Here is a 27,867-nt window from a genome sequence, read left to right on the forward strand (position 1 = left end):
ATGTTACTTCTAATCCAGAGACTTACTTTACAGAGAAAGAAATCAAGCAATGGCGGATACTGGTCTTATTATGAAATCCATCATCCAAAACCTATTGGCCTTTCAGAATGGCAAAATAGTCTGTGATGACACCACCTGGGCCACTTCTCAGGATCATGATGTTGTCCTCTAAGTTGCCATGGGTGATTTGAAACGGTAACTGATGCCCAGTACTCCGTCTTCTGCAGATTAGTACCATGTGCTGCACAGCTTCAGTACCATGGGGCAGCAGAAGGGTGGTCCCTCTCATGGTTATCCATGAAGACCCACTCACAACTTCTCCCCTCGCCATGACTCTGAGCTCTACTAGCTCAGAAGCTTTGGGCATCCAAAGGAGAAAAGCTCTTACCAAAACACCGAGCAATGGTCCCATTGAGTTAAAACAACAGCCACCTCCATTTTCAGGCTCTTCATGTAAGCACATCAGCAGGTACAAAGGGTGTTGGCTTCAACCAAAGGAGTTGCACAGAGTGCCCACAGCTGCTTGGGATAAAGCAGAAAATAAGACTGGTGAACTTCTGCCTTTGTGGACCTTTCATTCCAAGGTTGGGTGAGAAATTCTAGTGACTTGTTAGAAGATAATGAGCACCCTGGGAAAGCCAAACAAACAAACAAAACAGTAGAGAAGGAAAAGGAGAAAGGAAATGCCAGGGAGGGAACCAGGGTGTTTTATTAGACTTAAAGATGTTTTTGATGGCTGGACAACACACTTAGACGGATGAGAGGCAGAACTTCTGGTTGCTCACAGCCCCAAATGGGAGAAGGCTGCTGTGAGGGCCATGCATGTGTTGTACTGGGGACAGGGTGCCTGCCAGCCAGAGCCATAGGGGCCACTTAGGTGTGACGGGGGTGGGGAGTGGGGTCAGCTAGGTTTGGGGGGCTCCCATGGATTGGTTAATTGAGTGACATGTGGGATCCAGAGCAGAGTAGCTGCTCCTACTCTCTGGGATGGGGTCCCCAACTATCAGAGTGATTTGTCACGGTCTGGACAACAACTTGGGAAGTATTGGGGGGTTACAGACTTAGCTGCTCAAGAAAGGAACTGACCAGTCTCTAACCAGGTCTCAACACTGGGTCAAAACATCATTTTTAAAAATTCTATCACACAGGGGGAGGGTGCAATTAAACACGGTGGGCAGAGCAGGACAAGGCAGGCCTCCCTGAGAAGGGGAGGGCCGAGCACACACTGCAGGTGGGGCACACACAGGCGTCTGGCAGGACTCAGGCAATCCTCTAGGTCAAGGAAGCTGTGAACGTGGATAAGAAAAAAATTACATCTTTTTACGAATCCCCACAGAGATTTAAGAAATCCTCAGTTATGAATTGGGATCAGCAACAGATCACTGCAGTATACCATTAGCACCTGTTATTTTTGTCACCAAGGGAAAATCAGATCCCTCTTATATTATGTTACATTATATACTATATTAAAATATTTTTGTGCTCCTCAAAATTTGAAATTGCTGTAGTTTTTATTCTACCTGCTGCTAGATCTTGCTATTTAAATGCATTGTGAAACAAGCATAATTTTATTTTATTACAAAACTGTTATATTTTAAACTATATTTCAAAAAAGTTGGTTTCTTTATAATTCTATATATTTTAGTTCATGAACTTGAAAACATTATTCTAAGGAATGTTCCCACTGGCTTCCCTAGGCTGCTCACGCACACACTGCCTCTAACATCTAGTGTTAAGAGTTAACAGAGGCCTTGCGAAGCCGGGGCAGCAGGCCCACTGTAGCCAGGGCTCTCAGGAACGAAGGCCCTCACCACTGCCCCGGTGTAGAAGCTCACCAGTGGCAGGACTAGCTGACAGTAAGGAGAACACAGAAGGGAGAATTTAAATCATCTTCTCCTACGTGGAAGGAGAGAGCATTCAAAGAGGAGAGTCATAAGATCCGAAGTGGCCTTCTGACCAGTTCTGGGAATAAGGATTATAGCCCCAATCCCTGCAGGGTATACCAGTCATTTGCTCTGGGATCCGCGTCTCTAACTTGTGCAAACTCCACCCTCCCCTGCCAAGGGGAGGCACTGATGGGAGACTGGAGGGAGAGAGGTACTTCTGCCCCCACCCCTGCTTCCGGTGATGCACCCACCAGCGGCTGCCTGTGCTGTTGTGCCCACCCCGCGTCCTGAGGAGCAGCCCACCCACCGGGAGGCCTCTGGCCAGGAGGTCTTGGCTTTGATGACACCTTGTTCCCCTTTGTCAACCTCAGCTGTGGCTAGTCCCTTGGTGGCCTTTCCTGTTCACACTTTGCCTCTCACATCCAACCCCTTCCTTTGGACAACCTCCTGTGGACTCTGATGAGCTGCAAACCTCACCTGTATTAGCAGTGCCTTTGATTGTCACCGAGGAAAACCACAGAGACTTCCACATCATAACAGTTCTCATGTGCCCCCTGGTCTCTGGGTCAAGTATTTGGGTTCAGTGACCTTGAGACTTAGTCCCTGATAGGACAGGATGACAACATAACCACAAGGAGGAAGGGCCACTATGCAGAGATCTTGGACTTGGAACAAAATACAATAAAAGGTAAGACTTTAAGAAGACTCCATTTTGGAAAAAAGGGTGACTTTTAAAATTTATGTATAGGATGGTTGCATTATGTTAGAAGGAAATTTTGATTTGAAAATGCAAGTTCTAGAAAGAAGATGCATATTAACACTGGGCAATCAAAGGTCTCTGGGAGACATCTATTCAATATTGTGTTTTGCTTTTGTTTTTGGCTACACAGCTCCTGAACTTTCTTCCTATTTTTGTGTGCACATATGACCTAGGATAGACCAATAAGATACTCTCCCCAGGAACTAACGCTAAGGAAATGACCCAAGACAGAGTGATACTTAGAAATTATTTGTAGCTGAGGTGTCCACATGGCCCAGCCCAGTAGTAGAGACGCCAGCAGCCCCGTCCTGACAACACAGCTACACTGTGAGCCTGGCTGTTCTTGAGCTGCCTGGGTTCCTTGGTTTCTGCCTCTCCTCACACCCCACCCCTGCCCTGCACAACTCCCGGTTCCCCAGTCTGTCACCTGCCCCTGAATTCCTTTCCTGCTTGAGATAGCCAGGGTTGACTGCTATTGCTCAAGAAGCCTCATAAGGTTTTGTTCCAGATATTTCATGCTATAGAAAATAAGCTATTTTATTTCATTATATTTTCTGGTTATCGTTTGTGTACTGTATCTAGAAATCTTCATCTTGTAGTCATTTTTTGCAGCTTTATTATATACCATTGTAGTTTGAATTAGGTACCTGCTCACTATTAGTACATGGTCTCAGGGCTGTTATGTACAACCAGATCTTTTCCAATCAAAACAATACTCCAATATGAATTTTAAACCTCATAGTTTATGGCTGATCATTTTTCTTTGTTTTATTTGTAATATGACTTAGAATAATCTCTCATGGTATATTTATTAATATAAAAGCATCCCTTTTTTGTGTGTTTGAAACACCATGTGTTGTGGTCCCCAAAAATGAGTTAGTATATTGCAGCGTCTGCTGCCGTCTCCCAGCACTTGGACAGCTAAGCCACAGAGGTCTTAAAATATGGGCTAGTAAATTTTTTTTTTCTTTTCTCTCACTCACAGTTATAGTACGTGTTGCTCTTTGATAAATCAGCCTTATTATATTGGGCCCTTAAGATTTTTGCTTTTCCTAAACTGTTTCTACACAATACCAAAACCAAAAGTGAAAATTATAGTTAATTATCTGGAATACCTATGTATATGTGTGTGTTCAAACACCGAAACAATTAGAAAACTTTAAAGATATACTGGTCTTTATAATCACTATTTTTCATTCATATTCCCTTCATATTGGAAAGCAATTAAGATCCTACTAAAACCTATTTGTTAATAAATTCACTGGTATATATTAAGTACTAATTAAGTGCTTGGCACTGCAAAACAATGAATACGTATTATATTTACATATCTCTTGAAGGAATATAGAAGAAATGTAAGAGTTCTATCAGATTTCATGAATCCATGGCCCAGGACTTGGGGGGAAAATAGAATAAAACTGTATGAAATCAATGTGTGTGGACAACAAACTTTAAAATAAGAAACATCTACCAATAGCTTTTCATCAGTTGTTGCCATGAATATACCAGCCATTATTAGAAAGAGCGCAAGTGTTGAAGTCAAAAGAGCCTGGGTTCAAATACTGACTCCATCATTTTTTAGATCTATGACTTCACCTCTCTGATCCTCAGTTTATTCCTCTGTAAAGTAGGAATCTAGGAATAAGAACATCTCATTGGGTTACTCTGAGAAACAAAATAATTTAGACAGAGCAAATAGCAACTGGAACATAAGAGTTATTATCAATGTTATTTTTTTGTTACTTTTTTTAACTTTATTTGAGTATAATTGCTTTAAAATATTGTGTTAATTTCTGCTGTATCACAAAAATACATATATTCCCCATATCCCCTCCCTCTTGCGTCTCCCTCCCACCCTCCCTATCACACCTCTGTAGGTGGTCACAAAACACTAAGCTGATCTCCCTGTGCTATGCAGCTGCTTCCCACTAGCTATCTATTTTACACTTGGTAGTGAATATATGTCCATGTCACTCTCTGACTTCATCCCAGCTTACCCTTCCACCTCCCCATGTCCTCAAGTCCATTGTCTACATCTGTGTCTTTATTCCTGCCCTGCCCCTAGGTTCTTCAGAGCCATTTTTTTTCTTTTTTTAGATTCCATATATATGTGTAAGCATACAGTGCTTGCTTTTCTCTTTCTGACTTACTTCACTCTGTATGACAGAATCTAGGTCCATCCATCTCACTACAAATAACTCAATTTGATTTCTTTTTATGGCTGAGTAATATTCCATTGTATACATGTGCCACATCTTCTTTATCCATTCATCCATCGATGGACACTTAGGTTGCTTCGATTTCCTGGCCATTGGAAATAGAGCTGCAATGAACATTGTGGTACATGACTCTTTTTGAATTATGGTTTTCTCACAGTATATATCCAGTAGTGGGATTGCCGGGTCATATGGTAGTTCTATCTTTAGTTTTTTAAGGAACCTCCACACTGTTCTCCATAGTAGCTGTATCAATTTACATTCCCACCAACAGTGCAAGAGGGTTCCCTTCTCTCCACACCCTCTCCAACATTAATTGTTTGTAGATTTTTTTGACCATGGCCATTCTTTCAGGTGTGAGGTGATAACTCATTGTAGTTTTGATTTGCATTTCTCCAATGATTAGTGATGTTGAGCATCCTTTCATGTGATTGTGGGTAATCTGTATATCTTCTTTGGAGAAATGTCTATTTAGGTCTTATGTCCATTTTTGCATTGGGTTGTTTGTTTTTATGATGTTGAGCTGCATGAGCTGCTTGTATATTTTGGAGATTAATCCTTTGTCAGCTACTTCATTGGCAAACATTTTCTCCCATTCTGAGGGTTGTCTTTTTGTCTTGTTTATGGTTTCCTTTGCTGTGCAGAAGTTTTAAGTTTCATCAGGTCCCATTTGTTTATTTTTGTTTTTATCTCCATTTCTCTAGGAAGTGGGTCAAAAAGGATCTTGCTGTGATTTATGTCATAGAGTGTTCTGCTTATGTTTTCCTCTGTTTTATAGTGTCTGCACTTAATTTCAGGTCTTTAATCCATTTTGAGTTTATTTTTGTGTATGGTGCTAGGAAGTGTTCTAATTTCATTTTTTTAATGTAGCTGTCCAGTTTTCCCAGAACCACTTATTAAAGAGGCTGTCTTTTCTCCATTGTATATTCTTGCCTCCTTTATCAAAGATAAGGTGACCATATGTGCATGGGTTTATCTCTGGGCTTTCTATACTCTTCCATTGATCTATATTTCTCTTTTTGTGCCAGTACAATGCTGTCTTGATTACTGTAGCTTTGTAGTATAGTCTGAAGTCAGGGAGCCTGATTCCTCCAGCTCCGTTTTACTTTCTCAAGATTGCTTTGGTTATTCAGGGTCTTTTGTGTTTCCATGCAAATGTTTTGTTCTAGTTCTGTGAAACATGCCATTGGTAGTTTCATTGGGACTGCATTGAATCTGTAGATTGCTTAGGGTAGTAAAGTCATTTTCACAATGTTGATTCTTCCAGTACAAGAACATGGTATATCTCTCCATCTGTTTGTATCATCCTTAATTTCTTTCATCAGTGTCTTATAGTTTTCTGCATACAGGTCTTTTGTCTCCTTAGGTAGGTTTATTCCTAGGTATTTTATTCCTTTTGTTGCAGTAGTAAATGGGAGTGTTTCCTTAATTTCTCTTTCAGACTTTTCATCATTAGTGTATAGGAATGCCAGAGATTTCTGTGCATTAATTTTGTATCCTGCTACGTTACCAGATTCATTGATTAGCTCTAGTAGTTTTCTGGTAGCGTCTTTAGGATTCTCTATGTATAGCATCATATCATCTGCAAACAATGACAGTTTTACTTCTTCTTTTCTGATTTAGATTCTTTTTATTTCTTTTTCTTCTCTGATTGTTGTGGCTAAAACTTCCAAAACTATGTTGAATGATAGTGGTGAGAGTGGGCTACCTTGTCTTGTTCCTGATCTTAGAGAAAATGGTTTCAGTTTTCACCATTGAGAACAATGTTGGCTGTGGGTTTGTCATATATGGCCTTTATTATGTTGAGGTAGATTCCCTCTATGCCCACTTTCTGGAGAGTTTTTATCATAAATGAGTGTTGAATTTTGTTGAAAGCTTTTTCTGCATCTATCGAGATTATCATATGGTTTTTATCCTTCGGTTTGTTAATATGGTGTATCACATTGATTGATTTGCGTATATTGAAGAATCCTTGCATTCCTGGGATAAAGCACAATTGATCATGGTGTATGATCCTTTTGATGTGCTGTTGGATTCCGTTGCTAGTATCTTGTTGAGGATTTTTGCATCTATGTTCATCAGTGATATTGGTCTGTGGTTTTCTTTTTTTGTGACATCTTTGTCTGGTTTTGGTATCATGGTGATGGTGACCTTGTAGAATGAGTTTAGCAGTGTTCCTCCCTCTGCTATATTTTAGAAGAGTTGAGAAGGATAACTGTTAACTCTTCTTTTAATGTTTGATAGAATTCGCCTGTGAAGCCACAGGTCCTGGGATTTGTTTGTTGGAAGATTTTTAATCACAGTTTCAATTTCAGTGTTTGGTATTGGTCTCTTCATATTTTCTATTTCTTCCTGGTTCAGTCTTGGAAGGTTGTACTTTTCTAAGAATTTGTCCATTTCTTCCAGGTTGCTCATTTTATTGGCATATACTTGCTTGTAGTAATTTCTCATGATCCTTCATATTTCTGCAGTGTCAGTTGCTACTTCTCCTTGTTCATTTCTAATTTTGTTTATTTGAGTCTTCTTCCTTTTTTTCTTGATGAGTCTGGTTAGTGGTTTATCAATTTTACTTATCTTCTCAAAGATCCAGCTTTAACTTTTATTGATCTTTGCTATTGTTTCCTTCATTTCTTTTTCATTTATTTCTGATCTGATCTTTATGACTTCTTTCCTTCTGCTAACTATGGGGTTTTTTTGTTCTTCTTTCTCTAGTTGCTTTAGGTGTAAGGATAGGTTGTTTATTTGAGATTTTTCTTGTTTCTTGAGATAGGATTGTATTGCTGTAAACTTCCCTCTTAGAACTGCTTTTGCTGCATCCCAAAGGTTTTGGCTCATTGTGTTTTCATTGTCATTTGTTTCTAGGTATTTTTTGATTTCCTCTTTGATTTCTTCCATGATCTCTTGGTTATTTAGTAGAATATTGTTTAGCCTCCATTTGTTTGTATTTTTTACAGATTTTTTCCTCTAATTGATATCAATTCTCATAGCACTGTGGTCCAAAAAGATACTTGATCGATTTCAATTTTCTTAAATTTACCAAGGCTTGCTTTGTCATTCAAGATCTATTCTATCCTGGAGAATGTTCCAGGAGCACTTGAGAAGAAAGTGTATTCTGTTGTTTTTGGATGTAATGTCCTATAAATGTCAATTAAGTCTATCTGGTCTAATGTGTCTTTTAAAACTTGTCCTTCCTTTATTTTCATTTTGGATGATCTGTCCATTGGTTTAAGTGAGGTGTTAAAGCCCCCTACTATGATGTGTTACTGTCAATTTCCCCTTTTATGGCTGTTAGCATTTGCCTTATGTATTGTGGTGCTCCTATGTTGGGTGCATAAATATTTACAATTGTTATATCTTCTTCTTGGATTGATCCTTTGATCATAATGTAGTGTCCTTCTTTGTCTCTTGTAATAGTCTTTATTTTAAAGTCTATTTTGTCTGATATAAGAATTGCTACTCAAGCTTTCTTTTGATTTTTTTTTCCATACCTCACTTTCAGTCTGTATGTGTTCCTAGGTCAGAAGTGAGTCTCTTGTAGACAGCATATATACAGGTCTTGTTTTTGCATCCATTCAGCCAGTCGGTGTCTTTTGGTTGGAGCATTTAATCCATTTACATTTAAGGTAATTATCAATATGTATGTTCCTATTACCATTTTGTTAATTGTTTTCAGTTTGCTATTTTAGATCTTTTCCTTCTCTTGTGTTTCCTGCCTACAGAAGTTCCTTTAACATTTGTTGTAAAGCTGGTTTTGTGCTGCTGAATTCTCTTAGCTTTTGCTTGTCTGCAAAGGTTTTAATTTCTCTGTCGAATCTGAATGAGATCCTTGCTGGGTAGAGTAATCTTGGTTGTAATTTTTTTCCCTTTCATCACTTTAAATATGTCCTGTCAATCCCTTCTGGCCTGCAGAGTTTCTACTGAAAGATCATCTGTCAACCTTACTGGGATTCCCTTGTATGTTATTTGTTCCTTTTCCCTTACGGCTTTTGATATTTTTTGTTTGCATTTAATTTTTGATAGTTTGATTAATATGTGTCTTGTCATGTTTCTCCTTGGATTTTTCCTGTATGGGACTCTGTGCTTCCTGGACTTGATTGACTATTTCCTTTCCCATGTTAGGGAAGTTTTCAACTATAATCCCATCAAATATTTTCTGAGACCCTTTCTTTTTCTCTTCTTTATCTGGGATCCCTATAATTCGATTGTTGGTGCATTTAATGTTGCCCCAGAGGTCTCTGAGACACTATTTTTTCTTCCAGGTCACTTATCCATTCTTCTACCTCAGTTATTCTGCTATTGATTCCTTCTAGAGAATTTTTAATTTCATTTATTGTGTTGTTCATCACTGTTTGTTTGCTCTTTAGTTTTTCTAGGTCCTTGTTAAACGTTTCTTGTATTTTCTCCATTCTATTTCCAAGATTTGAGATCATGTTTACTGTCATTACTCTGAATTCTTTTTCAGGTAGACTACCTAGTTCCTCTTCATTTGTTTGGTCTAGTGGGTTTTCACCTTGCTCCTTCATCTGCTGCATATTTCTCTGTTTTCTCATTTTGTTTAACTTACTGTGTTTGGGGCCTCCTTTTTTTGCAGGCTGCAGGTTCAATGCTCACGTTATTTTTGGTGTCTGCCCCCAGTGGGTGAAGTTGGTGCAGTGGGTTGTGTAGGCTTCCTGGTGGAGGGGACTGCTGCCTGTGTTCTGGTGGGTGGGACTGGATCTTTTCCTTCTAGTAGTCAGGGCCACGTCCAGTGGTGTGTTTTGGGGTATCTGTGGACTTAGTGTGACTTTAGGCAGCCTCTCTGCTTATGGGTGGGTTGTGTTCCTGTCTTGCTAGTTGTTTGGCATGGTGCATCCAGCACTGGAGCTTTCTGGTCATTGAGTGGAGCTGTGTCTTAGCGTTGAGACAGAGATCTCTGGGAGAGCTCTCACCAATTGATATCACAAGGGTCCGTGAGGTTTCTGGTGGTCCAGTGTCCTGGACTCAGCCCTCCCACCTCAGAGACTCAGGCCCCGATACCCGGCTGGAGCACCAAAACACTGCCAGACACACAGCTCAGAAAAAAAGGAAGAAAGAAAGAAAAAAGAATGAACAGACAGAACCCTAGGACAAATGGCAAAAGCAAACCTATACAGACAAAATCACACAAAGAAACATACACATACACACTCACAAAAAGAGAAAAAGAAGAAAAAAAATACATACATTAAAAAAGAAAGAGAGCAACCACCCCAATAAACAAATCCAACAATGAAAATAATCACTAAATACTAAACTAAGATAAACATAAAACCAGAAAAAAATTAGACACAGAAAGTAAACCCCAAGTCTACAGTTGTTCCCAAAGTCCACCGCCTGAATTTTGGGAACATTTGTTGTCTATTCAGGTATTCTTCAGATGCAGGGTTTATCAAGTTGATTGTTGGGATTTAATCTGCTGCTCCTGAGGCTGCATGGAGAAATTTGCCTTTCTCTTCTTTGTTTGCACAGCTCCTGGGCTTCAGCTTTGGTTTTGGCCCCGCCTCTACATGTAGGCTACCCTCAGTTGTCTGTTACCCACCCATACAGGAGGGAGTTAAAGTAACAGCTGATTAGGGCTCTCTTACTCACTCAGGCCAGGGAGAGGGAGAGATGCAGTAGTCATAATTGGAATGCCAGGTGAGCCTGCGGTGGCAGAGGCCAACAATGACTTTGTAACAGCCTGAGGCTCGTCATGTATTCTGCTGGGGATGTTGTCCCTGCATCATGGGACCCTGGTAGTGGCACGCTGCACAGACTCCCAGGAGGGGAGGTGTGGAGAGTGGCCTGTGCTTGCACACAGGATTCTTGGTGGCTGCAGCAGCAGCGTTAGCGTTTCATGCCCATCTCTATGGTCCAAGATGATAGCCGAGGCTCACGCCCATCTCTGGAACTCGTTTAGGTGGAGCTCTGAATACCCTCTCCTCGCACACCGCACAACAATGGTCTCCTGCCTCTCTGGCAGGTCCAGACTTTTTCCCGGACTCCCTCCCGGCTAGCTGTGGTGCACTAACCCCCTTCAGACTGTGTTCACGCAGCCAACCCCAGTCCTCTCCCTGGGATCTGACATCCAAAGCCTGAGCCTCAGCTCCCAGCCCCCACCTGCCCTGGCGGGTGAGTGCTGGTTGGCACCGATTCTCTGTGCGGGAATCTCTCCACTTTGCCCTCTGCACCCCTGTTGCTGCACTCTCCTCTGTGGCTCCAAAGCGTCCCCCCCACCACCCACCGTCTCCGCCAGTGAAGGGGTTTCCTAGTGTGTGGAAACTTTTCCGCCTTCACAGCTCCCTCCCAGAGGTCAAAGTCCCATCCCTATTCTTTTGTCTCTGTTTTTTCTTTTTTCTTCTGCCCTACCCAGGTACATAGGGAGTTTCTTGCCTTTTGGGAAGTCTGAGGTCTTCTGCAAGCGTTCAGTAGGTGTTCTGTAGGAGTTGTTCCACATGTAGATGTATTTTTGATGTATTTGTGGGGAGGAAGGTGATCTCCACATCTTACTCTCTACCATTTTGATGTTAGTTTCCTTTGTTACTTTGGAGTATAGAAAAGTACATTTATAGATCCATGGTTTAAAAAATAATAGATTAAAAAGCTAAAACAAAATTTTTTTTCCACTGAACTTGACTGATGACTCATTCCAACCTTGATGTTTCTTAATTTCTTAACTAAATGTCCCCTGGCATAAAGAAATTCGTGTGTTAGGAAGGAGAAAAGTGTTCAAAACACATAAGTTCTGGAATATGCCATGTGTGTAATGTCTGGGACATTTGATTTATCACAAAGATTATTGAACCCAGAATAAATTTGCACAGTTTATGTAATATGAGTTATACATATGCATGAAAATGTTATCATTCTCAAAGTTATGCCATAAACTGTAATGCAGATATTACAATGTGAATCCATATGTTTCAGGAATTATTTTTCTCGTTTTTTTAAATTAAAGTGTAGTTGATTCATAATGTTGTGTTAGTTTTAAGTGTACAGAATAGTGATTCAGTTTCAGGTTTTTTTTTTAGTCCCAGATTATATTCTGTTATAGCTTATTACAAGATATTAAGTATTATTCTCTGTGCTATATAGTAAGTCCTTGTTGCCTATCTATTTTATGTATATTACTTTATGTCTGTTAATCCCATATTCCTAATTTGTCCATCCAACCCTCTCCCCTTTGGTAGCCATAAATTTGTTTTCTATGTCTGTGAGTCTGTTTCTGTCTTGTACATAGACTGGTTTGTATTATGTTTTAGATTCCACATATACATGATACCATATAGTATTTGTCTTTCTCTGTCTGACTTATTTCACTAAGTGTAATATTGTCTAAGTCCATTCACGTTGCTGCAAATGGCAATATTTCATTCTTTTTTATGGCTGAGTAATACTCCATTATATATATATATTACACACAACATCTCTTTATCCACTCATCTGTCAGTGGACATTTAGGTTGCTTCCATGTCTTTGTTATTGTAAATAGTGCTGCTATGAACGTAGGGGTGTATTTATCTTTTCAAATTAGAGTTTTCTCTGGATATATGCCCAGGAGTAGGACTGCTGGATCATATGGTAGCTCTATTTTTACTTTGTTAAGGAACCTCCATACTGTTTTCCATGGTGGCTACACCAATATGCATTCCCACCAACAGTGTAGGAGGATTCCCTTTTCTCCACACCCTCTCCAGCATTTTTTAATTTTTGATGATAGCCATTCTAACTGGTGTGAGGTGATACTTCACTGTGGTTTTGATTTGCATTTCCGTAATAATTAGCGATGCTGAGCATATTTTCATGTGCCTTTTGGCCATTTGTATATCTTCTTTGGAGAAAAGTCTGTTCAGGTCTTCTGCCCATTTTTCAATTGGGTTGTTTGGTTTTTTGTTATTGAGTTATATGGGCTGTTTGTGTATTTTGGAAATTAAGCCCTTTTCAGTCCATCATTTGCAAATATTTTCTCCCAGTCCATAGATTATCTTTTTGTTTTGTTTATGGTTTCCTTTGTTGTTCAAAACCTTATAAGTTTAATTACATCCCATTTGTTTATTTGTGTTTTTATTTCTATTGCCTTGGGAGACTCACCTAAGAAAACATTCTCATGATGTATGTCAGAGAATGTTTTGACTATGTTCTCTTCTAGGAGTTTTATGGTGTCACGTCTTATATTTAAGTCTTTTAAAGAGATATGGGAACATATGTATATGTACAACTGATTCACTTTGTTATAAAGCAGAAACTAACACACCATTGTAAAGCAATTATACTTCAATAAAGATGTTTAAAAAAAATAGACTGAATAAAATAAAATAAATGCTATTAACATAAAAAAAAGTCTTTTAGCCACTTTGAGATTATTTTTGTGTATGGTGTGAAGGAGTGTTCTAACTTCATTGATTTACATGCAGCTGTCCAGCTTCCCCAATACCATTTGCTGAAGAGACTGGCTTTTCTCCATTGTATATTCTTGCCTCCTTTGTCAAAGATTAGTTGACCATAGGTGTATGGGTTTATTTCTGGACTTTCTGTTCTGTTCCATTGATCCATATGTCTGTTTTTGCGCTATCCCATGCTGTTTTTATTACTGTAGCTTTGTAGTATTGTCTGAAATCTGAGAGGGTTATGTCTCCTGCTTTGTTCTTTTTTTTCAGGATTGTTTTGACAATTCTGGGTCTTCTATGTTTCCATATAAATTTTAGGATTATTTGTTCTAGTTCCATGAAAAATGTCATGGTAATTTGAAAGGTGTCACATTAAATCTGTATATTGCTTTGGGCAGTATGGCCATTTTAACAATATTAATTCCTCCAATCCAGGAGTGTGAGATATCTTTCCATTTCTCTGAATCATCTTCAATTTCCTTTATCAACATTTAATAGTTCTCGGCATATAGGTATTTCACCTCCTTGGTCAGGTTTATTCCTAAGTATTTTTTAATGCAATTTTAAAAGGGTTTTTTTTTTTTTTTTTTTTGCTTTCCCTTTCTGATATTTCATTGTTAGTTTAAAGAAATTCAACAGATTTCTGTATGTTAATCTTGTATCCTGCTACCTTGCTAAATTTGTTTATCAGTTCTAACAGTTTTTGTGTGGAGTCTTTAGGGTTTTCTATATATATTATCATGTCATCTGCATATAATGACAATTTTACCTCTTCCCTTCCAATTTGGATAATTTTTATTTCTTTTTCTTGTCTGACTGCTGTGGCTAGGGCTCTCAATACTATGTTGAATAGAAGTGGTGAGAGTGGGCATCCTAGTCTTGTTCCAGATTTTAGCAGGAAAGCTTTCAGCTTTTCACCATTGAGTATTATGTTGGCGGTAGGTTTGTCATAAATGGCCTTTATTATGTTGAGATATGTCCCCTCTATACCAACTCTGAGAGTTTTTATCATGAATAGATGTTGAATTTTATCAAATTCTTTTTATGCATCTATTGAGATCATCATATGGGTTTTATCCTTTATTTTGTTAATGTGATGTATCACATTGACTGATTTGTGAATAGTGAACCATTCTTATATCCCTGGGATAAATCCCACTTAATAATGGTGTATGATTCTTTCTATATATTTTTGGATTCCGTTTGCTAATGTTTTGTTGATGCTTTTTGCATTTATTCATCAGATATTGACCTGTATTTTTCTTTTTTTGTAGTTTCTTTGTCTAGTTTTGGTATCAGGGTGGTGGTGACCTCATTGAATAAATTTAGAAGTGTTCCCACCTCTTCTGTCTTTTGGAATCAGCTTTCCTTTTAGAACTGCTTTTGGTACATCCCATAGATTTTGTAAAGTTGTGTTTTCATTTTCGTTTGTCTCCTTTTCTAATGTCTTCTTTGATTTCATCATTGACCCATTGTTTTTTTCATGTTGTTTAGTCTCCATGTTTGTTCTTTTCCCATTTTTCTTCCTGTAGTTGATTTTTAGTTTCATATCATTGTGATCAGAAAAGATGCTTGATATAATTTCTATCCTCTTAAATTTATCAAGGCTCATTTTGTGACTTAGTATGTGGTCTATCCTAGAGAACGTTCCATGCACACTTGAAAATAATGGGTATTCTACTTTTTTTGGATGTAATGTCCTGTAGATATCAACTAAATCTAACTGATCTATTGAGTCATATAGAACCTCTGTTGCCTTATTGGTTTTCTGTCTGGATGATTTGTCCATTGATGTCAATGGGGTGTTAAAATCCCCTACTATTGTTGTATTATTGTCAGTTTCTCCCTCTATGTCTGTTAGTATTTGCTTTATATATTTAGGTGCTCCAACATTGGGTGTGTATATGTTAATGCGTGTAATATCCCCTTTCTGTATTGATCTTTTTATCGTTATATAATGTCCTTCTTTGTCTTTCTTTATGCCCTGTTTTAAAGTTTATTTTAATAGATATGAATATTGCTACCCCCACTTTCCTGTTGCTTCCATTTGCATGCAATACCTTTTTCTATCCTTTCACTTTCAGTCTGTATGTGTCTTTTGCCCTGAAGTGAGTCTCTTGAATGCAGCATATTTCAGGTTCTTTTTTTTTTTTTTAATCCTATAAGCCACCCTATGTCTTTTGATCTGAGCATTTAATCCATTGACAACTAAAGTAATTATTGATAGGTATGTACTTACTGCTGTTTTAATTTGTTTTCCAGTTGTTTTTGTAGCTCTTTGTTCATTTTTCTTTTTGATTTTCCTTTTGTGATTTGATAATTTTCTTTTGTAGTATGCTTGAGTCCCTTTCTTTTTAGCTTTTGTGAATCTATTGTATGTTTTTGATTTGTGGTTACCATGGAGTTCATGTATGTTGACCCATAACTATGTCTACTTGCTTTAAACTGACAATCATTTAAGTTCAAATATATTCTAAAATATCTACCTTTTTTACTCCCCTCCCCCACATTTTGTGATTTTGATGTCCTATTTTACATCTTCATATCCTTTTACTGCTCATTATCGTTATACTTGCTTTTATAATTCTTTTATTGTTTTTAGTGTATGTATGTACTGGCTTATTTAATTGATCTTCAATACTGATTATATATTTGCCTTTCCTCTGTGATTTTTTTTTCCTTTCCTATAGATTCTTGCTTTTTTTCTACTTAAAGAAGATCCTTCATTATTTCTTTTAAGGAAGGTTTAGTATTGCTGAATTCTTTTAGTTTTTGCTTGTCTGAGAAATTCTTTATCTCTCCTTTTATTCTAAATGATAATCTTGCTGGGTAGAGTATCCTAGGTTGCAGATTTTCCCTTTCAGGACTTGAAATATATCATGACACTCCCTTCTGGCCTGCAAAGTTTCTGCAGAGAAATCAGTTGAGAGTTTATGGGGATTCCCTTGTAACTGACCCTTTGTTTTTCTCTTGCTGCCATAAGAATCCTCTCTTTATCTTTAACGTTTGCCATTTTAATTATGATGTCTTGGTGTAGGTCTGTTTGGCTTCATCTTTTTTGGGACCCTTGGCTCTTTCTGTATCTGGATATCTGTCTCCTTCTTTAGGTTTGGGAAGTTTTCAGCCTTAATTTCTTCAAATACATTTTTGATCTTCTCTCTCTCTTCTCTCTTCTGGAACTCATACCATGCATAAAATTGCTTGCTTTATATTTTCCCATAGATCTTTTGTTGGTTTCATTTTTTATTGTTTTTTCTGTCTGCTCTTCTGATTGGGTGGTTTCCATTATTTTATCTTCCAGATCACTTATTCATTCTTCTGTCTCATTTAATTGGCTATTTATTACTTCTAGACTGCTTTCTTTTTCTTTTTTTTTTTTTGAAGTATAGTTGATTTACAATGTTGAGTTAGTTGCATGTGTATAGCAAAGTAATTCGGTTATATATAGAGAGATAGATATATAGATATATTGATATATTCTTTTTTAGATTCTTTTCCATTATAGGTTATTACAAGATGCTGAATATAGTTCCCTGTGTAGATTGCTTTTTATCTCTGAAACTGAATTATCTATTTTTGATTGATTCATCTGTATAACTTTTATTTCCTTGTCACAGTTATCTGTGTTTATATCAATAATCTTTCTTAATTCAGTTAGCATTTTTATTACCACCTCTTTGAAATCTGGGTCTGTTGAACCAGTAAGGTCTGTTTCATTATATGTTCTTTTGGGGGCGGGGGTCTCTTGCTCTTTTAATTGGGAGTAGTTCCTCTGCCTTTTTGTTTTACTTAACTTTCTCTGTCTCTATGAATTTGGGAGAAACAGTTCTCTATTGTGGTCTTGAAGGGGTGTTTTTATGTGGGAGCATCATTGTATAGACTGTGTGTTTCCAATAGTTTTGGTGGTAGGGCTGGTTTTGGCATGGAAACCAGCTATATCTTTCCTCGGTGTGTGCTGGCTGTTATCTCCTTGATAGGGGGTGTGGTTTGTGTTGGGGGATTTAAAGCCTGTGTAGGATGTGAGGCAGGGCTTCCTCTCTGCTCTGTGGCCGTTACCATCCTGTCAGGGTCAGGGTCTGCTCCCCAGCTCTTGGGGTGGAAGCCCTGAGGGTCAGGTTCAATAAGGCTTCATTGCCCTTAAGTGTGTGATTACTGAAGCAAGTGAGGTCCATGCAGTCACAGCGAACCTATGTGCCTCCCATGCAGGTGTCTGCAGTTCCACTCAGAAACAGGGAAAGCCCTGTTGTGTTCATCCCAGATCTAGTGCAAGGCTGTGGCCTGGGGGTCAGGGTGTTATTGCTGCAGGAATTGAAGTGGCTGTGCTGCCACCTGAGATCTGGGCTGCCTTGTGGTTGACTTCTCCCAGGACCTGTCTGCCCCAGATCCAGCGCTAAGCTGCAATGTGGAGTGGGCTGAGCTGGGTGGTCTTGCTGGGAGACAAACCACTGAGCACACCTGAGCACGTGGACAAGCGCCACCACTGCCCCCCCAGGTCACATCCCCTTCTGTCTCTGTGTAGCCAAACCATGTCTTTGTCCAGTTCTTGCACCAGGTTGTGGTGTGGAGTGAGCAAGACCAGGGTGTTTGTCCCTCCGGATTGGGAAGTGCGGCGCAGGCAACAGCTACCAGTGCCCTGACTGTTAGCACACCAGCACACACATTCCTCGCAAGTAAAGTCCCGGTTTCTGCAGCCCTCCTGTCTGTCTCAGAGGATTTCCCAGCAGGCACGGGGGCTCCTCTCCTCTGCACTGGACCCCAGGACCGGGACACCCAGGCTGTGGCTTGACCTGCTCACTCCCAAGGCAAGGGTTAGCCGTGCGGACTTTCTCTTTTTTTCAGATCCCTCCCAGGAGCACAGGTCCCAGCCCAATTCCTTTTTTTCCACCCTACTCAGTTAAGTGGAGATCTTTCTTGCAGCTTTGGTTGTATGGGAGTTCTGTCAGTTTCCAGTTAGTTTTCCATGAGAATTATGCCACGTGTAGATGCATGTTGATGTGTTTGTGGGGGAAGGGGAGCTCCACGTCCTCCTACTCCGCCACCTTGATCCCTCCTTCCTTTTTTTTTTTTTTTTTGATATTTCATAGTACTGTAAAAATCCTACCAAAACCTGGTTTAGATTTAAAGCAGTACTTTGAGAAACCAGAAGATGGCACTGATTTCTAAGAATTGTGCATCTAAAAAGAATGTGCTGCTATGAATTCTGATCATTTATCATTTCTTTTCCTGATGGGAATTATGATGCTTTACATTTTCATCAGTTTTCTTATCTCAATGTAAAATTCTCTTTGCTCTTAACTTTTCTCTAACAATTAGATGAAGAAGTGAGAATGGTAGGAATTATACATCTACGTAGAATATTGGAATGATTTAGTATGAGCAGGAATTGACAATCAACCAACTATATTTATTTCATGTTTTTTACCTGTGGGTGAATTGAATATTATAGATCCATTTGAATAGACAGCTTTATTTTATTCATGAACTGAGTATATTTATCTTGGTTCAGAAAGAACAGATGTGTATGTTTTTTGTACAAGCATCTCAGAAGATTTATTTCTACTCCCTTTAAATGAAAATCACATTTTTGGGTTATATCATTTTTATTTCTAAATGATAAACAGTGTGGACGCATACTCCACAAGGAGCTTCTTCAACAACAGCAATAGCAATAACAACAATGATCATGTACATGGTTTTATAACCTGATTGCATTTGTGCAGGATATTGAGCTAAATTTACTGCTATCTTGTTAAGAAGTTAAGAACAAAAAGAAGAAAGATGTTTATACTCAAATTTACAAAAGAAACCTGGAGAGGCAAAGAGTGGTCCTATATTTTTCCAAATTTACCCATCTGCCCAAGGATATATTAATTTTCCTGGCAAAATTAAATGTCTGTTTCAAGGTACTCTATGCTGCTGAACACCATGTTTGTAAAATTAGCATACTAGAGTCTTTCTAAATCAGCAGTTTCCAGAGTAAATCCATCTACCATCTGTTGCTTCATTAAAATACACAATAGAAAAGGAACAACTGAATTGGATTTTCACTAGGTCAGTGCTACCTGGTGTTCACTCTGCAGCCTATATAAAATATAGAATCCAAGTAAAAATCAACCACAATTTTTTTGTCTTTTGTATTTGTATAAAAATGGAGCAATGAGTTTTATTTCAAAAAATAGATTTAGACAAGACAATCTATTCTGCAAACACTGTTCATTTTCAAGAAATCTTCCTTAATGAATTTAAGGATTTTTTTTCAAGTTTATATCGCAAAATTTTAAACAACATTGTGAGGTAATCATACAGATATTTTGTCATGTAAAAGCCAAAAATTTTTGTCAAAAACTGTCAATTGCCCCAAGAAAAATATTTAGTATTTTGGCTTACAAGTTACAAAAGACATTATTATCAAGTATTAAACAGAAAACAATGTTTATAAGATAAAACTTGTAAAACTGTAGTTGTATTTATATAACTTAGTTATGAAAAACAACCAACTCATCAAGTCGGGAGCCCCTGGCTTTGTTTTCAGTATCCATATACAATATATTATCTGAATTTTTGCCCACACTAAAAGAATTAAGATTCTAATGTTTTTGCAAAATTCCAGAAACATTCTTATTCTTTAGTGGCAAATGGCTAGAAAAATGCAAAAAAAAAAATTTTGAACAAGCAATGATGAGCATTGGTGGTGTTGTAGAAATTCTATTTCCCATCTTCATCCAATAGCTCCAATTTTTCCCTCATCACTTAAGAACAGAACAGTTAAGATACTAGATAAATAATAACATCAGAAAAATAACATATGTATGTCACTATGCTTTCAACACTATGTTAAGCCCTGTATATGTATGCATTCAACCATTTGATAAATATGTATTCTGAACCCACTTGAGCCAGGCACTGTCACACATCCTGGAGTCCATGAGGGACAGGCAAACTCTCTGTCCTGAAGGAACTACAATCTAACTGGGGAGAGAGACAAGTTAAAGTAAACAAATAAATAGCATATAACGTAATTAGGGTGCAGTAAGCAAAGCAGGTTAAGGAACTAGAGAGTACGGGGACAGGAGGAGATTGATAGTTTAATAGGTTGGTCAGGGAAAGCCCCTGTGAAGAGGGGACACTTGAGCAGAGTCTTGAAGGAAGTGAGGGAGCAGGCCATGCACCTCTGGGGAGAACACATTTCAGGCATCGGAAACTAGAGGAGCAGAAGCTCTGAGCATGTTTGGTTTGAGAAACACAAAGAAGTTAGGATGGTTGAAGCAGAATGAGCAAAAAGAAATGGGTATATAATAAATTTGAAGAGTAGGGGCTTTAGGCTATGCTAAGGAATTTTTTTTAATTCAAGCAAAAACACTGGAGGACTTTTAACATGCAATTAATATTAAAAAGGTTGCACTGGCTGCAATATGGGAGAGAGTCTATAAGGGTACAAGGTGGCAAAGGAGAGCAGGTAAGAAGCAGATACAGAAATACAGTCGTCCAAGCTAGAGAGAAAAATGCATTGAACTTTGATGGCAGTAATGGAGGTGGTGAGAAGCAGTGGGGTTCAGGATACATTTTGAAGATGAAGTTAACAAGATTTGCCAATTGACTGGTTGAGGTGGCAGAGAGAGAAACAATTTAAGAATGATGACTAGTTTTTGTTCTGAACAAAGACAGGGAAGACTGAGGAAGAGATCCGGTTGGTAGGGATTGGGTTATAAAAACATGAGAATAAAGAGTTCTTCCTCGTATATGTCCAGTTTGAGATTCTTGTTGGATGTACAAATGTATGTCAGATATCTAGTAGGTAGCTGGATATACCAATCTGGAGCTCTGGGAAGAAGGCAGAGGTGGAGACCATTACTCAGGAGTCATCAGAGAGCAACGGTGGGAGGAGGAGGAGGAGGAGCGGTTCAAGGTGGAAAGAACACCAGGAGAACCCAGGTGAAGAAAGCATTTCAAGAGAGAAGAAATAATCAACTATGTCAACTGTTTCTGAGACAGGATAAGATAGAAACAGAGAATTGAGGTTGAATTTAGAAAGATGGTGGTCACAGGTGACCTAACAGAAGTTTCAAAGGAAAGCTAGAAAAGATAACCTATCTGGAATGAAATCAAGAGTGAATGGGTGGTAAAAAGTTCAGAGAATCATAGAGAGACTATTTAGAAAAGTCTTACCATAATGATGGGCAGAGAAACAGGAGCAGCTGGAGAGGAAGGTGGGGTTGAGGAAAGCAGTGTGTCAGATGCAGATATTTGAGCGTGTCTGATGTTGAAGGGGATGATTCCGTAGAAAAGAATTCGGTGTCTCCTGGGAAATAGAAAACAGTTGTTGGAGTGATGTCTTTCACACAAGGAGGGGTGGATCCAACACCAAGGCAGAGTCGGCCTGGTAACCAGAGGGAAGGCAGAAAACGTGGATCAAATGAGTGCGTGGAGGGCAGGAAGGTTAAGGTTCCATGATGAAAGGATGGGTACGTCTCTGTTCTTAGAGCTTATTTTTCTCAGTGGAATAAGAAGCAAGATCATTAACTGAGAGAGAGATGAATATCAAATGTTTCAGAGGAGAAAACAGGAGGCATAAAATAGTCACCCTAGAGACTGGGAAAAGGCAGTAAGATTGCACGGCTGGTGCAAGAGCTTTGCCCACCTGGGACACGTGGTTAGCTCAGGTGTGTTTCCTGCATCCGCCTGCCTTTCTCACCCTTCACAAGAAGTTAGGTACTTATTATCCTCATTTTACAGATGAAGAAACTAAAACAGAGAAGTTAACTTGCCCAAGTTCACACAGGAAGTGAGGAAATCCAGAATCCAGCCTGAGCTGAGGCTCCAGCGGCCTCCCCTCCATCACCCTGCTGACAGCCTGCGTCTCACTGCAGAAAGTGAGGAACGGAAGATGGATCTGCCATCTGAGCCCAAGAGATGTCTTCTTCCCACATCCGAGGAGCTCCTCTTGCCCACTTCCGTGCACAAAACTTCAGTAATTCAGATGAAGAGGACTAACTACAGAATGCTTATAAAAGAAAAAAAAAATACAGTAACATTTAAAACAATAATGGTTGGGCTTCCCTGGTGACGCAGTGGTTGAGAATCTGCCTGCCAATGCAGGAGACACGGGTTCGAGCCCTGGTCTGGGAAGATCTCACATGCCACGGAGCAACTAGGCCTGTGAGCCACAACTACTGAGCCTGCGCGTCTGGAGCCTGTGCTCCACAACAAGAGAGGCCGCGACAGTGAGGGGCCCGCGCACCGCGATGAAGAGTGACCCCCCCCCGCTCGCCACAACTAGAGAAAGCCCTCGCACAGAAACGAAGACCCAACACACCCAAAAATAAATTAATTAATTAATTAATTTTTTAAAAAAAACAGTAATGGTTATTTCTCTGCCTTTACTGGGAATGAGAAAAATTTGTCTTAGTAAATTTTCTAGAAAACAGAAGTTTATACCCTTTTTGTGGTAATTTTTGCTAAAATGTGTTCTGTAAGCATAATAAAACATGCTGTGCAGAGATTCTACACCAAGCCACAGCAGAGCATGTATTATAGTAAAGATTATGACACTCTCCCTTTGTGAGGATTTCTAGAATTTTTAACGACCCTAAGATGTTGAGATATGTTAGGTCTTTGACTGCCTGAGATGTTCCTTCACTGCTTTCACACAGTAAATAATTTATTTTTACTTCAAATCTCAGCAATCCCTTTCCTTCCTCATTCCCAATCCACTGCTGTCACTTTAATAGCACTGAAGAAAAAAAATACATAAGTTCACATTTGGAAGCCATGAGGCAACTAGGATTAAAAAAGAAAAAATGCATTTAGTAGCCCTAAAATATTCTCCTTGCAACCTGTTCAGTCACTTGATTTGATGAGGACTGGTGGTCTCAGAGTCTGATATGGGAATTTGTGTAACAGAGTAACCAAATTCACTCAGTGTCACTTGGTTAAGATCATAAAGGGCTTACTGTAAAGAACTGAAAAGAATCATTCCTGAGGATGGAAGCCCTCTTCCTCCTAGTCTGGGCCCCTCCGTGTCCTCCTGCCCGATCCAGCAGGAGGACGAACGTGTGGCTGAGGACACAGGGCCCTCTGAGTGTGGACCAGACATTCTTTGACCCTTTCTGATTCTATTGCTCCCCGAAGGGGCTTCTCTTTTCACAGGCTCAAAGTTACCACAAGACAAAGGCCCTTGAGGTAAGTCACAACTAAGGGTTTAGAAAAGGCGCTTGCCTGCCTAGAGCCACGTGGTTCTCCCCAGGGCTGTTCAGCACATAGGAAGGGAGCTGCCTGTGTAATTTTGTCTTCCTGGAGGCACATTTCTAAAAGTAAAAAGAAACAGGCTAAATTTACTTTAATAATACATTTTATTTATCCTGATATTTAATGAATATAGAATATTATTAATAAGATGTTTGCATTCTATTCTCCATACCAAGCCCTTCTCTACACCAAGTGCAGTCTGAGATCACAGCTGCATATGGTGTAGAGCTGTCATTGGTCAGCGTGGCTTCAGACCAAGAGACTCCGAGCACATGACAGATCCCCCCTGTGAGCATGGTTACCCTCTGCCGTCACTGTTCAGCCTGCTGCTTTTTAGTACTAGCACTGATAACACATTTCTATCATTAACTGTTCCTATCAATATCACACTGTTACCATTTTCAATGAGTCACCCACCCATTTGCTTACATTGATGACTCAGTACAAGCTGAACTCATTGTTAGACTTCCCAATGTCCTCAAAGTCCTCACTATCATTCTTGACCAAAGGTTGCTCCTCCAGTTCCCCCTGTCTAATCCAGCCTTCATATTCCATCACTACAGTGATATTTCTAAAAGCAACTTTGATCTTTGCTTAACTACTCAAAATTTATGAGGAAAATATCAAACCCTTCATAATTTGACCCCTGTCTTAACTATCTCATTTCATTTGCTTCCACTCTCCTTTTTATACTTCATTCTAAAACTTGCAAACTCCATGGGTTCCCTGAGTATGACATGCTTTTTGGCCTCCCCATCTTAGAATAAGCTGTTCTTTCCACCTGAAATGATCTTTGCTTGTCACCTGCAGGTGAACTCCTGTCATCAGCCAAGATTCAGTCTAGTTCAGTTGAGTAATTTAACTGACCACACACTAGTTCCTTGAGGGTAAGGATTGTGCTTTATTATCCTTGTGTCACCAATATCTAGCTCAGGGTCAGATAGTGAACTACATATATATCTGTTAATCTAACTTAAATGTACAAAAACTTTTAGTAGACTCAGTTGTAAATTATTAACAGGAAGAAATGTTATAAAAGGAAGACATTCCTATTTTTATTTTTTAATTGAATTCTATTTTAACTGTTTTTAATGCCAACGTTCAAACACTGTCAGTATTTTTATTTTGTTTCAATTCCAGTTAATTTTATTGAATTTCCTTCAATCATCCTACCTACAGAACCACTGAAATCCCTGATGGGAAGTCTTATTATCTCTGAAACACAAACCACCAATTACTTCATTAGATAAAAATATATATATAAACGGTGGTATGTCTCAAAATCCTAATTCAGATTCTGGTGAGTTTTGAGAAAATGTATACTTATCCTAGGACACACATCCCAAGGAATAAACTGATAAGATTTTAATAAAATATCAAAATGAAGTATTCAGCTGATTCCATACAAATCCCTACTTGAATAGTTATGTGAAACAAGCAGAAATAAAAGCTTCTGATAAATAGAATTCTTTTTCCCAGGATAGCAGAATTATTTGTTGTATAAACAATTATAACCAGACATAACAACTCTTTTGTTTTAAGCGTTAAGTACCAGAGTGAGGATATTTCTTAAGGTTTGTAAAAATTGTAGTTTTACAACTTCATGAGAGAGCCACCACCTGTTGAGAAGGGAGCATTATAAAGTAATCAAGACAAGCTCTTCTTCCCTCTATTGAGCAGTCTTGAACCAATAAAGATAGATTCTAGGAACATCCTTTAATCTGGGGATACCATTCACAGTAGTCAGGATGGGGGTCAAAATCCCCCTTCCTGTTCCCTGTTCCCCTTGGAGTGAGGAAATAAAAGCCAGTTGGGACTACTTATGAAGGAAACAGAACAATGAAAGAGAAAATGTGGATACAAGATTAGAGGCAGGATGAAAAGAGAAGCTAGCTGGCAGATAGCACCCCTCAACTAAATCTTATTTGTCTGCACCGGCCCTTGTACTTCTGGGTTTTACCATTTCCTGTTTCTACTAAATCTCCCTACAGTTTCAGGCCTATTGAAACCCACGCTTTCACTATCTAACATGTGTCTGAACAAAGTAAGGAAGAGTATTTCTTTTAGACAACGATTTCACTTCAAGGAAATTTCAGGTCATTCACAATATGGTGATGGAAACGGATCCATTTCCTTCCCATCTCTTGGCCTTCCTACCCCTGACCTTTGGCTCTTAGAAAAGTGAAGGGTTAGAGAAGCTCAGTTTGTTCCAAGCTGTGAGTCCCTCTGTAAGTCATATCTGGCATTTGGATGCCAAATTATGGTTACAAAGCACCTAAGCAAATACTTTGACTGCCTGTGATTTTTTCTATTTCTAAAATTAATCTCCAAAATGTAGGATTTTGCTTTTTAAGTAAATTCTTCATGTCGAAAGGATATGTGAGTTAAAGGATTATACACAGGATCTCAAAACACTACACTTCCTTTGTTCTGGATTTGAATTCCCTATTGAGTCTCTGAGTTGCTAAATGCTGAAGGGCACATAAGAATAATTAATGTGATAGTAAACAGACTATGTGGCGAGATGCAGCAGCAAAACACAACCCTCCTCTTACAAGTCCATGAACAGGCTTATTTTAACTGTTTGCTTTGGGCTTCTCCACAGCTGTTCATATCACCCAGCCCAGGCTCAGTGGGATGGATGCCTTTGGATATACCTCGTTCCTGGCTTATTCGCAGGTCCCAGACATCAGCTATGATTACGAGTTCCACTTGAAGTTTCAGCTGGCAAACAACCACTCAGCAGTGCAAGACAACTTGATATTTTTCACCGGACAGAAGGGCCATGGTAAGATTACCTGAACCCTCTAGGGCTTGCTTAGGTTTTTTTAACAATACTTGAGAGATTCCTCAGGGACTCTGGCTGTGAGTGAGGCAGGCACTTGCCTGGATCAGCCTCCTCCTGTCTGCTGCTCAAGCATGTGCCTTGTCCAAGGTGTGTAGCAGCCCTTGACCCCAAAGCCCTGTTCACACCAGGCCACCTCTTATAATCAGGGAATTGTAACTCCTGCCAGCAAACGCGAAGACAGAGAAGGCAGCGAGTCACACGAGAAGTGAGCTTATCGACTGGTCCCGTCCTCTGTTTCTTTGCATTTCCACAGAGAAGGAGAGAAGGGAAATTCTCAGAAGGAACACATTTTACCATGTGTCGTGAAACAGGAATGGTTGCCCTCAAAAAAAACCATCCCAAATTAAAGGAGCAAGAATTTAAGAAAGTGCTGTAATCATGTACTCCAGTGCCCTTCAATTGGTGAGAAAGCAATTTATAAGCTAAATTTGTGTGTTAAGTAGAAACCAGTTTACACACGTGGGATCAAGGAAAAGCATGTATGTTTTACTCCCAAGTCAGCAACTAACTAGTTAAGCAATTAAGCAGCTATCTTCTCTGAGCTGGGGGTCCTCCACTGTGAAATCAAAATGTTACACCAGAAAATGACCTTTCTCATCAGTAATTCTACAGTGCTAGGGGAACTAACGAATTCTGTCCTTTTCAACTTGCCCAATGCTTGTTTCTGTATTAACACGTGTCTGAAAGAAGCCCACACCCCAAGGGAAGGGTGGTGTGCAGCCTCGCCCCACCTCTGGGAGGATGAGGGTCTGCTTTATCACGTGAGTGCTCTCCTGCCTCTGAGCACCATATGTGCTCTCCCCTCTCCAACCTTGGCGGGAGATGCCAGTCAGAGTGGTGAAGAGAGCAGGCTCTGGGCCTGAAAGGTAGGTTCGGATCTGGTCTCCACCACTTACAAACTACGTGTCAAGTTACTTAGTGTCCCTGTGCCTCAGTCTCCTCTCTGTTCAAATGAGTATAATGATGGTGATTCCCCGTCAGAGCTGGGAGGACGAACATGGTTAAGACATGAACTCAGTAGCAGGGAGCACTGGACTCACAACATCATTGCTTGTGTTGTTGCAGGAGGCCTTCTCCAGCCGCCTCCACAAAAGCAGGTCTCACCCCACCCCACCCAAGTTATTCTCTACCTCAGCCTCTTGCTTACTTCCTTCAAAGCCCTTACCTCAATTTACAATTTGTTTATCTATTTTGTAGATAGTTATCTATTTATCTATTATCATTTATCTATTTTGTTTCCTATCTGCCTTTACTATGAGACTGGGATCTCTAGGTAGACAGAGACCAAGCCATCCTGTTACCGAACCAAACTCAGGTCTGCTCGCCTGAGCACATTAAAGCCAATCTACCGACACTGGGTGTGGTGAAGGAAACTGCAGCGTTTATTACAGGCGCCAAACAAGGAGTCCAGGGCAGCTCCTGCTTAAAAGGCACAAACTCCCTGAAGGCTTCCAGGGAAAGGTTTTTAAAGACAGTATGAGGGAGGGGGGATGTGGGGTGTGTGATCAGCTCGTGGACTTTCTTCTGA

At 39.4% G+C, this 27,867-nt stretch overlaps 1 protein-coding gene across 1 annotated transcript in view; it reads left to right on the forward strand.

The window, feature by feature from the left end:
* EYS (eyes shut homolog) overlaps positions 1 to 27,867 on the forward strand; it is a 1,768,116-nt gene that overhangs the window by 1,630,369 nt on the left and 109,880 nt on the right. Inside the window, exon 31 of the mRNA XM_036871239.1 lies at positions 26,097 to 26,279. Within this exon, the coding sequence (XP_036727134.1) occupies positions 26,097 to 26,279 (183 nt within the window). The remainder of the gene's footprint in view (positions 1 to 26,096; positions 26,280 to 27,867) is intronic.

Source organism: Balaenoptera musculus, chromosome 12 (genome assembly GCF_009873245.2).
Source record: "Balaenoptera musculus isolate JJ_BM4_2016_0621 chromosome 12, mBalMus1.pri.v3, whole genome shotgun sequence".
Classification (NCBI taxonomy): domain Eukaryota; kingdom Metazoa; phylum Chordata; class Mammalia; order Artiodactyla; family Balaenopteridae; genus Balaenoptera; species Balaenoptera musculus.